At 32.5% G+C, this 16,248-nt stretch overlaps 1 protein-coding gene across 1 annotated transcript; it reads right to left on the bottom strand.

Annotated features, from left to right (window-relative positions):
• Positions 1 to 6,672: 6,672 nt before the first annotated feature.
• Positions 6,673 to 10,791, bottom strand: LOC137389513 (uncharacterized; the record flags this gene model as incomplete). Its single annotated transcript, XM_068075539.1, has 5 exons — positions 10,645 to 10,791; positions 10,155 to 10,174; positions 9,721 to 9,985; positions 7,056 to 7,108; positions 6,673 to 6,856 (listed from the first exon to the last, which is right to left on the bottom strand). Coding segments are annotated over exons 1-5 (669 nt in total), but the record flags the coding sequence as incomplete, so codon positions are not given.
• Positions 10,792 to 16,248: the final 5,457 nt, after the last annotated feature.

Genomic DNA, 16,248 nt, shown 5'->3' on the forward strand with positions numbered 1-16,248 from the left:
GAGACTGTCTTTAGTATAACTAACTAGGAATTTTTTTATTAAACTAGCTAAAAATTATTTTTAGTTTAAATTTAGTAGCTAGACACACATTAAACATTGTCATATTTATATCAGTTTTCTCTAGTTTGTGCCAGTATTCTTATTAAATCATTACTTGTTTAAATTATCTAAATAATCCTACACATGCAGTCTTTTATTAGACCTGTTTTTTAATTTTCTGCTTCAATATTACACTACAATCAAAGATACATGAAACCTGAACTCATATATAAACTTAAAGCTAGTAAAAAAACAGTTTCTAACTTTTGTTTAAAAAAAAAACTTTAACATTCATTGTCTTTTTAATTTTTATTATTAGTTTATCTTTTAGGTTAAGATTGAACTTACTAACTTATCAATAGACTCTAAATTGTATTTTTGCCTAACCTTCAATTTTTACTTTTCCTTGTGCTTATTATTATGATTTCAGAAACTTTCTACATAATTACATCGGTGTTTGGATTACTTTTGCCAAAAATACAACCAAACAAAACATAGTCACAAAAGTGTTTTAAAACTTACCATCAATTCAGAAGGAAAGATTTTCGCTCTTTGACACTTTTCCAACATGACAACTAAAACAGGTGGAAAAGACACAAGGTCTGTTCGTCTGCCAACAGTATACTCTCTACAATTAGAGAAAACGAATAACTTAACGATTTAATGAGTATTACGACTGCACACATGTTATACAAACATCAGATGTCTTTCAAATGCCATAGTCCTTTTCCTGAGTGGCCGTGTCGAAATTTTAAACTCGCTATCTTATGAGTTTAATCTAATAAAACTATTTTGCGCTTTTGATTAAATTAATATTAAAAACCAATTTCAAAAAGTTTTTAATAGTTCTCCATTTTTTATAAGTTGTTAAACAGAAAAGTGTATTCAATTATAGTCTAAAAGTTTTTCAAGGCTTTACAAAACATAAATTTTTCACTAGTTAAAATGCTCGAAAGAAGCAAGTAGTTATAACAAGAATGTAATCAAATTTAGAAGAGAAGTCAGTTCTTTTAATGTAGTGCAGTTTTTTATAGCAAATAATATTTAACCCTTTGGCTTCCCTTTGTCTGGTGGCTCAGAGTATATAAAAACTAACAACCGGTGAATGAGTGTAATATATTTAGAGAATATTTAAGAATTTTATTGATTTGTAGTAAAAAAATATTTAGAGCGTCTATAAAGCAGTTTACAAAAGTTCGGTTGAGTATTTAATTATTAGTCAAAAATAAAACGGGTAGCGAATAAAATAGCTTTGTAATAAAATTGTTCCAAATGGTCTTTAAATATTTATCAAGATGCTCAAAACTATTTAATATTCTTTCAACCCAAGTTTCATCACACTATAATTCTTTACACATCTGTTACATATTAAAGGCATACGCCCTATTTGTTGTTAACTGATAATATAACTAATAGAAAAAACAATCTCTTGCAAAAGTCAATGCTGCACAACCTTTTGTTTCGACAAAAACAAATTTTCTGTTTCTTTTCTGGCTGCCGTTGCACAATGTTGTTTGGCTTAAACTTGAAACCATTTCATTTTTGAAAAACTAACTGCCATTAATTTCAGGACATTTCAGAATATGGTACAAATTTACATGCATTTGTTATTCCACTTTTTAGAGCCAAATTTCTACTTTATTTTATATTCATATTGCATTATATTATAATACTTTACATAAATTTACTTTAGCTTTTTCAAACTGCTTTAATGTTATCCTAACACTTTTAAAAGCAAAATACAATGGCTGAGATTTTTTTGATATGACTTGAGCCCAGACATTTGAATTTTTATTTCAAAACAAAAGTTTTTTGTACTTGGTATCATCTGGTTTGCTATAAGATCCCTGAAGACAGTTAAAATTAGCCATATGCTGTTTTTAAATGGTTGTATATAATAAGATATTACTTATTATCTTATGCTAGAACAAGTAATAAAAGAGCAAAAACCACAAAAGCAAGCCACATTTTTTGAATGAAAAGAATGCGGCATCGAAAACAACAATAATGATGCAGTCAATAGGTTGATTGTTATATTCGTTCATTAGTTTCATGTTACAAAAGTTAGTTATTAGTTGATACTATATATGAAATATGCATTTGAACGGGCAGTTTGTTGTTATACAAAAGTGAACCAATGAATGCAGTGATAATGAATAAGAGAACGTAACCAAAGTCTTACAGATAAGAGCTTAACATATTATACAGAAATAACATTGATATCACACCAAAACTTACTCTTCATCATCTTGTATGCAGCAACCAACAAGTGATTCCTGAATAGAGATGTGTTCATTCATCACATATTGCAGATCTAGTAGGTTTTCATTCTATAGAAAATAAATGAATGAGAAAACTCTATTCTTGCAAACGAATAAAGTCTGTGTTATGTTTCTGCACAGAAGCAATTAAATAGAGTATTAAATTAGAGAAATGGTTTATTGCACACTCCAGAGACAACAGATTTGATAACAGAAAACCCAAGTATTTATATGTTTGGTCATAGAAAAGCTTTGTAAAAAGCTACAAGCATTATTAATAGCTATAATGAGACAGTACTATATAATATTAGCTTGTATAAAGCTTTAGCTAAAAAGCATAATGTTTTGTTGGCAAAGTACCAGTAATACTTGGCACTTGCATGACACCTCCTCACTAAGCTAAAGGTTCTTTCTGGTTCTCTTAGACCTTCGGGGTTTGTCTCTGCTATACTCATCTCCATCAGGTAGACGAGGGTTGCGTGGTCTTCTTCTAGACGGAGGTTGCTCTGTTACAGTTGTAGGGGCTGGTAGTTGCAGTTTTGTCTCCTCTGTTATATCAGGTTTATCTCCAGGGTCTTGATCTTCTTCTGTTGAGTATCTTGGTCTGAGTTGTTCAACATGTCTTCTCCAAGTAGGTCCCTTTGGTACCACTTTGACATTGAGACTACGAGTTCCATATCTCTTAGTAACAATGGCTGGAACCCATCTAGGTTGTCTGTTGCGTCTAGGTCCATGATACAAGGCATAGCATGGTGCTCCAAGATTGTAGCTGTGTATCTTGCTAACTGTCTTTTCTGCCGATCGGTTGACTTCTCTGGATTGATGAAACTGTGCTATGTGTGCCGGTGATGGCAATAGGGTGTCAATCTTGCATCTCATCTGTCTTCCATTCAGCAGCTGACTGGGAGAGTATCCTGTAGAAAATGGTGTCCTTCTATAGTGCATCAGGAACTGTTGTAGTGCAGATTTAGGTGAGAGTGACGATTTCTTCATGGCTTGTTTGTAGTCATACTGATTTAGTACCAGTGCCCATCTTGCTAGTCTGTTGGCTGCTAGAGCTGGAACTCCTTTGGTAGGTCCTAGAAGTGTGAGAAGAGGTCTGTGGTCAGTTACCAAGATAAACCGTCGACCATACAGGTACTGGTGATACTTCTTTAGAGCAAATATGATTGAGAGAGCTTCTTTTTGTATTTGTCCATATTTCCTCTGTGTGCTGGTCAGTGTTTTTGAAACATTGGCTATTGGTCTCTCACTTCCATCAGGATAATGATGAAATAGTACAGCTCCCAGTCCAGTTTCTGAAGCATCACATGAGATTCCAATGTCAAGATCTGGGTTGAAGTGTGCTAAGACACTATCAGTTGATAGCATATCTTTCAGTTTGTTGAAGCTCTTTTCTTGTTCAGTGCCCCACTTCCAGGTCTCTCCTTTGCGTGTCAGTTTGTGCAATGGTCCTGTGAGTTGTGACAGATTGGGTATGAACTTGCTGTAAAATTGTGTAGCTCCTAAGAAAGATCTTAGCTGAGTTAAGTCTGTTGGGACTGGAATCTGTTGTACTGCATCTGCCTTCTTTCCTTTAGTGATTCCCTTTGAAGTGAGTTTGTGTCCCAGATACTCTACTGTAGGTTGAGCAAAACAGCACTTGTCTTTTCTACATCTGAGCCCTCTTTCTTCTAATCTTTGAAGAAGTCGACGTAAGTTTTGTAGATGGCTCTCTGCATTGGCTCCACTCACTAGTATATCATCTAGGTATACTGCTACTCCTGGGAGGTCTTGTGTCAGTTGCTCCATGATTTCTTGAAAATACCCTGGTGCTGAGCTTATGCCAAAGGGCAACCTCTTCTGTAGTAGTACTCCTCGGTGTGTTGATAGTGCTAGTCGTCGTTGACTTTCTGGTGCCAACAATATTTGATTGTAGGCATCTGCTAAATCAATCTTTGTGTAGCAATAGCCTCCACCTAGTTTTCTGATTAGATCTTCTGGTAGTGGGATAGGTTTCCTATGTGTTTCTAGCTGATTATTGATAGTCTTGGAGTAGTCTCCACATACTCTGATCTTCCCTGCAGCTTGACCTGTTGTAGATTTGCGTACAGGTACAACTGGTGTTCCATACTGGTTGAATTGAGTTGGTTCCCATATGCCTTTAGCTACACCTGCTTCGTATGCTTGGTTGAGCTCTTCTGTCAAGGCAATAGGAACTGGTCTGGGTCGGCAGAAGACTGGCTTTGTTGAAGGTTTGAAGTTTATCTCTAGTTCAAAGTTCTTAAGACATCCTAGCTCGTCTTTGAATATTTCTGGAAATTCTTTGCACATCTCCTTACACTTGATTTGTAACCTCCCATCTGGCTGGTTCTCTGTGATTGTTGATACAAGGTTCTGTTGTAGCTTGTCATCAATAGAGATGCCTAGTTGCTGTATAGCAGTTCTTCCTAGTAGGTTGAGATCTTGTACAGCACTAATCACAAATGGTAGTCTGACTTCTTTCTGTGCATCCAATTGGGCAGTTAGCTCACATTTGCCAAGCGTCTCTATGAGATGTCCTGAGGCTGATTTGTAGTTAACTGTAGTAGGTTTTAGGTTTGGCTTTCCTAGCTTCTCCCATATTGATTTACAGATGAAGTTGTCACATGCTCCAGTGTCCAGTTCAAGTGTGAAGTTGTCTCCCTCCAGTTTGATGTTTTCAGCAAGTTTCACCATCTTGGTTGATGTGCATTCTATCATCTTTACTGGTTTTTCTGCTGCAGATGATTTCTTTTTCTTGCATGCTCTTTCTATGTGACCTTGTTTAGAACAAAAGTTGCAGGTGGCTGCTTTGAATCTGCAGTCATCCGCTGTATGGTTAGTTCGGTCACATCTGTAGCATAGCTTTCCTTCCTTCTGCTTGTCAGGTGTAGAGTTGTTTTTCTGGATTGGTTTGTATCTTGATTTCTGTTGAGCAACCTTGTTGACTTTAGACGAGTTTCCATAAACTGTCTCTTTGGCAACTTTAGCTGCTTCTTCTGTTTCCTGTGCTACCTGTATAGCTTTGTTGAAGTTGAGTTCATTGTCCTTGACCTTGAAGAGAGATTTGAGAACTGCTTCATTGTTTACAGAGCAGATAAATCTTGTTCTGAGAGCCTCATCTAATGGATCTGTAATGTCTATGAAGGCACATGTAGTTGCATCTTGACGAATTCTGGCAGCTAACTCTTGAATAGTTTCTCCAGGTTTCCTCTGCATGTCACTCCAATACTTGTAACGCTCTCTAACAATGAAGCGCTTAGGGTCATACTGGTCTTTGAGAAATTCCAGTATTTCATCCATGTTGAGGTCGTTGATCTGCTTGGGTGTTGAAAGCTGAGCTGCCATATTACTAAGCTGCTTGTAGAGTGTAGGCTGTTGGTTGGTGAGAAAAGTGCCAGCAATCTTGTCTTGATGAATAGAATTTGCTGCAATGAATGTGTTGAATCTGTCTATGTAATCTGTTAGTAGCTCTGCTGTTGGGTCAAAACCTGGGAAGGCTGGAACAGCGGTTGCAGCTGTTTCTTGTTTCCGTTGTAGGTTTTGTAGTAGTAGCTCCATCAGTTTCTTATTCTCCTCCATTCTTTCATCTTGCTGACGTCTGTATTCCTCTTGCTGCTGCTTGAACTCCTCATGCTGCTGTTGTCTATGCTCTTCTTGCTGCTTTCTCTGCTCCTCTTGCTGCTGTCTCTGGTCCTCCTGCTGCTTCTGCATTAGCTTGATCAGGTCTGCTACTTCTGCCATTGTAGTGGTGCAATTTTGAACAGTTACTCTTGTAATAAACTAGAACTCTTTGTATCGATTTTATCAATGATAAAATCTGAACAAAACTCTTTGTAACTGTTCAAGAGAGAAATCCTTGTCGCCAATTAGCTTCTGTTATGTTTCTGCAACGAAGCAATTAAATAGAGTATTAAATTAGAGAAATGGTTTATTGCACACTCCAGAGACAACTGATTTGATAACAGAAAACCCAAGTATTTATATGTTTGGTCATAGAAAAGCTTTGTAAAAAGCTACAAGCATTATTAATAGCTATAATGAGACAGTACTATATAATATTAGCTTGTATAAAGCTTTAGCTAAAAAGCATAATGTTTTGTTGGCAAAGTACCAGTAATACTTGGCACTTGCATGACAGTCTGCATGATACTATGCTGTGCATATATAATACCATGTTGTGCATATATAATACCATGCTGTACATATATAATACCATGCTGTGCATATATAATACCATGATGTGCATATATAATACCATGATGAGCATATATAATACGATGATGTGCATATATAATACCATGCTGTGCATATATAATACCATGCTGTGCATATATAATACCATGTTGTGCATATATAATACCATGCTGTGCATATGTAATACCATGCTGTGCATATATAATACCATGCTGTACATATATAATACCATGCTGTGCATATATAATACCATGTTGTGCATATATAATACCATGATGTGCATATGTAATACCATGCTGTGCATATATAATACCATGATGTGCATATATGATACCATGTTGTGCATATATAATACCATGCTGTGCATATATAATACCATGCTGAGCATATATAATACCATGATGTGCATATATAATACCATGCTGAGCATATATAATACTATGTTGTGTATATATAATACCATGATATGCATATATAATACCATGATGTGCATATATAATACCATGCTGTGCATATATAATACCATGATGTGCATATATAATACTATGATGTGCATACATAATACCACAATGTGCATATATAATACCATGCTGTGCATATATAATACCATGCTGTGCATATATAATACCATGCTGAGCATATATAATACTATGTTGTGTATATATAATACCATGATATGCATATATAATACCATGATGTGCATATATAATACCATGCTGTGCATATATAATACCATGATGTGCATATATAATACTATGATGTGCATACATAATACCACAATGTGCATATATAATACCATGCTGTGCATATATAATACCATGCTGTGCATATGTAATACCATGCTGTGCATATATAATACCATGCTGTGCATATATAATACCATGATGTGCATATATAATACCATGCTGTGCATATATAATACCATGATGTGCATATATAATACCATGCTGTGCATATATAATACTATGTTGTGTATAAATAATACCATGATGAGCATATATAATACTATGATGTGCATATATAATACCATGCTGTGCATATATAATACCATGATGTGCATATATAATACCATGCTGTGCATATATAATACCATGCTGTGCATATATAATACCATGATGTGCATATATAATACCATGCTGTGCATATATAATACTATGTTGTGTATATATAATACCATGATGAGCATATATAATACTATGATGTGCATATATAATACCATGCTGTGCATATATAATACCATACTGTGCATATATAATACCATGATGTGCATATATAATACCATGCTGTGCATATATAATACTATGTTGTGTATATATAATACCATGATGAGCATATATAATACCATGATGTGCATATATAATACCATGCTGTGCATATATAATACCATGCTGTGCATATATAATACCATGCTGTGCATATATAATACCATGCTGTGCATATATAATACCATGATGTGCATATATAATACCATGCTGTGCATATATAATACTATGTTGTGTATATATAATACCATGATGAGCATATATAATACTATGATGTGCATATATAATACCATGCTGTGCATATATAATACCATGATGTGCATATATAATACCATGCTGTGCATATATAATACCATGCTGTGCATATATAATACCATGATGTGCATATATAATACCATGATATGCATATATAATACCATGATGTGCATATATAATACCATGATGTGCATATATAATACCATGCTGTGCATATATAATACTATGTTGTGTATATATAATACCATGATGAGCATATATAATACTATGATGTGCATATATAATACCATGCTGTGCATATATAGTACCATGTTGTGCATATATAATACCATGATGTGCATATATAATACCATGCTGTGCATATATAATACCATGCTGTGCATATATAATACCATGCTGTGCATATATAATACCATGATATGCATATATAATACCATGATATGCATATATAATACCATGATGTGCATATATAATACCATGATGTGCATATATAATACCATGATAGGCATATATAATACCATGATGTGCATATATAATACCATGATGTGCATATATAATACCATGCTGTGCATATATAATACCATGATGTGCATATGTAATACCATGTTGTGCATATATAATACCATGCTGTGCATATATAATACCATGATGTGCATATATAATACCATGATGTGCATATATAATACCACAATGTGCATATATAATACCATGCTGTGCATATATAATACCATGCTTTGCATATATAATACCATGATGTGCATATATAATACCATGATGTGCATATATAATACCGTGCTGTGCATATATAATACCATGATGTGCATATGTAATACCATGCTGTGCATATATAATACCATGATGTGCATATATAATACCATGCTGTGCATATATAATACCATGATGTGCATATATAATACCATGATGTGCATATATAATACCACAATGTGCATATATAATACCATGATGTGCATATATAATACCGTGCTGTGCATATATATTACCATGATGTGCATATGTAATACCATGATGTGCATATATAATACCATGATGTGCATATATAATACCATGATGTGCATATATAATACCATGCTGTGCATATATAATACCATGATGTGCATATATAATACCATGATGTGCATATATAATACCACAATGTGCATATATAATACCATGATGTGCATATATAATACCGTGCTGTGCATATATAATACCATGATGTGCATATGTAATACCATGCTGTGCATATATAATACCATGATGTGCATATATAATACCATGATGTGCATATATAATACCATGATGTGCATATATAATACCATGATGTGCATATATAATACCATGATGTGCATATATAATACCATGCTGTGCATATATAATACCATGATGTGCATATATAATACCATGATGTGCATATATAATACCACAATGTGCATATATAATACCATGATGTGCATATATGATACCATGCTGTGCATATATAATACCATGATGTGCATATGTAATACCATGTTGTGCATATATAATATCATGATGTGCATATATAATACTATGTTGTGTATATATAATACCATGCTGTGCATATATAATACCATGATGTGCATATATAATACCATGCTGTGCATATATGATACCATGATGTGCATATATAATACCATGCTGTGCATATATAATACTATGTTGTGTATATATAATACCATGATATGCATATATAATACCATGCTGTGCATATATGATACCATGCTGTGCATATATAATACCATGCTGTGTATATATAATACCATGATGTGCATATATAATACCATGATGTGCATATATAATACCATGCTGTGCATATGTAATACCATGCTGTGCATATGTAATACCATGCTTTGCATATATAATACCATGCTGTGCATATATAATACCATGTTGTGCATATATAATACCATGATATGCATAAATAATACCATGCTGTGCATATATAATACCATGCTGTACATATATAATACCATGTTGTGCATATATAATACCATGATGTGCATATATAATACCATGATGTGCATGTATAATACCATGATGTGCATATATAATACCATGATGTGCATGTATAATACCATGATATGCATATATAATACCATGATGTGCATATATAATACCATGCTGTGCATATGTAATACCATGCTGTGCATATATAATACCATGCTTTGCATATATAATACCATGCTGTGCATATATAATACCATGTTTTGCATATATAATACCATGATATGCATATATAATACGATGCTGTGCATATATAATACCATGTTGTGCATATATAATACCATGATGCGCATATATAATACCATGATGTGCATATATAATACTATGATGTGCATATATAATACTATGATGTGCATATATAATACCATGCTGTGCATATATAATACTATGTTGTGTATATATAGTACCATGATATGCATATATAATACCATGCTGTGCATATATGATACCATGCTGTGCATATATAATACCATGTTGTGCATATATAATACCATGATGTGCATATATAATACCATGTTGTGCATATATAATACCATGATGTGCATATATAATACCATGATGTGCATATATAATACTATGATGTGCATATATAATACTATGATGTGCATATATAATACCATGCTGTGCATATATAATACCATGCTGTGCATATATAATACCATGCTGTGCATATATAATACTATGTTGTGTATATATAATACCATGATATGCATATATAATACCATGCTGTGCATATATAATACCATGCTGTGCATATATAATACCATGATGTGCATATATAATACTATGATGTGCATATATAATACCATGATGTGCATATATAATACCATGCTGTACATATATAATACCATGATGTGCATATATAATACGATGCTGTGCATATATAATACCATGTTGTGCATATATAATACCATGATGCGCATATATAATACCATGATGTGCATATATAATACTATGATGTGCATATATAATACTATGATGTGCATATATAATACCATGCTGTGCATATATAATACTATGTTGTGTATATATAATACCATGATATGCATATATAATACCATGCTGTGCATATATGATACCATGCTGTGCATATATAATACCATGTTGTGCATATATAATACCATGATGTGCATATATAATACCATGTTGTGCATATATAATACCATGATGTGCATATATAATACCATGATGTGCATATATAATACTATGATGTGCATATATAATACTATGATGTGCATATATAATACCATGCTGTGCATATATAATACTATGTTGTGTATATATAATACCATGATATGCATATATAATACCATGCTGTGCATATATAATACCATGCTGTGCATATATAATACCATGCTGTGCATATATAATACCATGCTGTGCATATATAATACTATGTTGTGTATATATAATACCATGATATGCATATATAATACCATGCGGTGCATATATAATACCATGCTGTACATATATAATACCATGTTGTGCATATATAATACCATGATGTGCATATATAATACCATGATGTGCATATATAATACCATGATGTGCATATATAATACCATGATGTGCATATATAATACCATGCTTTGCATATATAATACCATGCTGTGCATATATAATACCATGTTGTGCATGTATAATACTATGATGTGCATATATAATACCATGATGTGCATATATAATACTATGATGTGCATATATAATACCATGATGTGCATATGTAATACCATTATGTGCATATATGATATTATGCTGTGCATATATAATACCATGCTGTGCATATATAATACCATGCTGTGCATATGTAATACCATGCTGTGCATATATAATACCATGCTTTGCATATATAATACCATGCTGTGCATATATAATACCATGTTGTGCATATATAATACCATGATATGCATATATAATACCATGATATGCATATATAATACCATGTTGTGCATATATAATACCATGATGTGCATATATAATACCATGATGTGCATATATAATACCATGATGTGCATATATGATACCATGCTGTGCATATATAATACCATGCTGTGCATATATAATACCATGCTGTGCATATGTAATACCATGCTGTGCATATATAATACCATGCTTTGCATATATAATACCATGCTGTGCATATATAATACCATGATGTGCATATATAATACCATGTTGTGCATATATAATACCATGATGTGCATATATAATACCATGATGTGCATATATAATACCATGCTTTGCATATATAATACCATGATGTGCATATATAATACCATGCTGTGCATATATGATACCATGCTGTGCATATATAATACCATGATGTGCATATATAATACCATGTTGTGCATATATAATACCATGATATGCATATATAATACCATGATGTACATATATAATACCATGATGTGCATATATAATAACATGATATGCATATATAATACCATGCTGTGCATATATAATACCATGATATGCATATATAATACCATGATGTACATATATAATACCATGATGTGCATATATAATACCATGATATGCATATATAATACCATGCTGTGCATATATAATACCATGCTGTACATATGTAATACCATCCTGTGCATATATAATACCATGCTGTACATATATAATACCATGCTGTGCATATATAATACCATGCTGTGCATATATAATACCATGTTGTGCATATATAATACCAGGCTGTACATATATAATACCATGCTTTGCATATATAATACCATGCTGTGCATATATAATACCATGATATGCATATATAATACCATGTTGTGCATATATAATACCATGCTGTGCATATATAATACCATGCTGTGCATATATAATACCATGCTGTGCATATATAATACCATGCTGTGCATATATAATACCATGTTGTGCATATATAATACCATGCTGTACATATATAATACCATGCTGTGCATATATAATACCATGCTGTGCATATATAATACCATGCTGTACATATATAATACCATGATGTGCATATATAATACCATGCTGTGCATATATAATACCATGTTGTGCATATATAATACCATGATGTGCATATATAATACCATGTTGTGTATATATAATACCATGATGCGCATATATAATACCATGCTGTGCATATATAATACTATGATGTGCATATATAATACCATGCTGTGCATATATAATACCATGCTGTGCATATATAATACCATGCTGTGCATATATAATACCATGCTGTGCATATATAATACCATGTTGTGCATATATAATACCATGTTGTGCATATATAATACCATGCTGTAAATATATTGCACATTCCAGTCAAGCACAAATAAAACGGAACACATAAAAACAGTTATTATTGCAGTTTGCTCACAGCTTAGAAATCAATTTAAAAATTAAAGATTTTTAAAGAGACTGAAGTTATTTTAAATTGCAACAAAAAATCCAAAACATAAAAAGTTGCAATTTAAATCCATTAGAAATAATATTACGACTTTATAATTTCTTCTCATGAAAATCTTTCTGCAGTACTGCACATGTGGGCCTCATGCTTTAACAAGTAGGAACTAAGCTTTCATTTACTTTGTTCAACTTAATATTATATCTGCATGTATATCTTTATTTTGCTTAATGTTATATTTTTACTAACTGATAAATTAAAGTTAGTAGAAATACCTTAGTACAATTATATCTTGTTAGTGTTTTTAGTAGTATTATATTAGAAATACGCACACACTTGCACACACACTAAATTGTACATGTAGTAGAATTTAACTTGTACAAGATTTATTATATGAAGTTGTGCAGCTAGTGTGTAGAGCTTATGACATGCAATATCAGCTACATAGACTATGTCATAAAAGCATATTTTCTAATATACCCTAATTTGATAGAACAGTCTTTGGTAGATTTCAATGCTAATTTCTATATACAAATATCAATCATTGTGTGTCTGTTGCTATGTTAATCTGTGATTCTGTACTTCGGTATGTCCAGCTACAGTTATTAAAATCTTGCTACGAAAAAGCTCCCATCATGCTGGATATGAACTAACGAAGACTGCATCCGCCTGTTTGTAAACTATCCAGCTAATCACAAGTCTACGGAGGTTTTTACGACTATATTGATCTTACTATATACTTTATACAGTTTTTCTGGTTTCACACACTAAATGACTTATTAATTGATACATTGAGCCTAGGGGTTACAATGATCCTTATAAAATATTTTTCCTTATAAAGGTATGTTATAAAATCATCTTTCCTGATATATTCTATTGTGATAGGACAGTCTATGGCGGATTTCCATGCTAATATAAAGCTAAGCATTACCTATATCTGGTAACACCATAAGCTAATGCGCTGGTTGTGTACAAAAGTCTGTCATACTACAATATGTGTCACTATAAACAACATAACTTAGCCTAATTTGCTTTTTTCTAAATTGTTCAAGATTCTATATTTTTGAGCGACGTCAGAAAAATTATTGAAATTAGAGTATTATATGTTATATTTTGCATGTTGTTGCTTACATGTCGTGTTACCTTGGCAGGTTAAAAACAAAAAAGAATAAGGTATTTATGTAACAGGCCCCAGAGTTTCAGAGGAATGCTAAGAACTAAGGCTAAGGCAATCTAAAAATAGTTTTTGGTTTTAATTCTCGTTTGTTTTATTGCTAAGAATCTATTTTTTTCGTTTTTAAGAGTGAAATTTTTTTTTAGTTTAATGCACAAATAGTCGAAAAAGAATTTCTGTGTATATCTGTCTATTTTATAATAGCCAGTTTTAAGTGAACAGAAAAATGTTTTATAGGGTTGATATTATTACTGATAAAATTGAATTTTAACAACCTATAACTGTCCAGCTTGGCATCTATAAGCATTTGTTATTTCATCATTTATTAGCTACTATAAACTGTCACATTTCTTTCTAATTACTATTTTGAAATCTTTAAAACATAGATTTTTACACTTATAAGTGAAAGTTGTCAAATGATAACGTTTATGTCAAGGGGAAAGTAAACAAACTTGAATTAAAACTGGTGCAACACTCTTCGCCTTGTCATGCAGATTTGGGCATGTCAATTGGGCATGTGTAATTGTAGTACTGGACTCCATACATAAATGTAGTTTATAATGAACAACTATCATGTTTGATTGGCTTGCTAGAATATATCTGTCGGCACCATGGAAATATTTTTCATTGTATTTATCTTTCTGAATAACGGGTGACTATTATTTTTCTTAGAGTCTCAATTAAACTTAAAGATGCACTGAACTATAAACTAAATCTTATGTGCAAATACAAAATTTTAAATTTTAAAAAACAGGTTAAAAGTAGTTGGATTAATTTCAGAGGACTTTAGCACTCTACGCTCACTTGTAGCGCTGACTGCCCACATCTGATTGCATTAAGAATGACTCAATAGAACAACAACACAGAGCTCATATCCCAGAAAGATCTGAATCATTGTATATATAATATTCGGTGTTCTAGCGTTCCACCAAAAATTCCTTTTTTATTATCAAAATATACATTTACCATTTTAAATGTTAAGGTATTTGTTTATTTATGTGTGTGTCTGTCTGTCTGTTATGTGTGTGTCTGTCTGTCTGTGTGTCTGTCTGTCTGCATAATTAAAACAATTAAAAGTTTTAGACATAGCTAAATCAGATTGTTGGAAAACTTTTGTTACTTTCTATGATACTATCTTTCGCTAAAGATTCAAAACAGTTGCGGATAACTAATTAACTAATTACCATTGGCTAAGTTTCTTCACCCAATAAGTTAGAGTAACTTAAACAAGTAACTTCAGCTAACAGTTTAATCTTTACTACAATAAAAGGTCCATCCATCTGCAGCCAGCTAAGTAATGCAAGCAGTACCATGCACGACAGAAAATCATGAACTGTAACAATTATAATATTATGTTAGCAGTGCATTTGAATGTACAATTATGACTCCTGTATTAGCACTTTTCTTTTTAGCCATGAGTGTGCAAGCATGCGTATTTTAACTAATTTTTATTGATGAGATATACCAACGATGACAGACAAATGCTTGATTTTATGTATATAAATAAAGACTTGAAAGGTACTCACGTTGTATAGGCTCGGATTCAGATGCAGCATCTTTCTAAAATATCCTTTTTCTATTCGACCCTTACACTTCTGGCACTCGGACTTTGCTACTTTTCGATGCAGAAACAGCTTTCGCCTA

The sequence above is a fragment of the Watersipora subatra genome, chromosome 3 (assembly GCF_963576615.1).
Source record: "Watersipora subatra chromosome 3, tzWatSuba1.1, whole genome shotgun sequence".
Lineage (NCBI taxonomy): Eukaryota > Metazoa > Bryozoa > Gymnolaemata > Cheilostomatida > Watersiporidae > Watersipora > Watersipora subatra.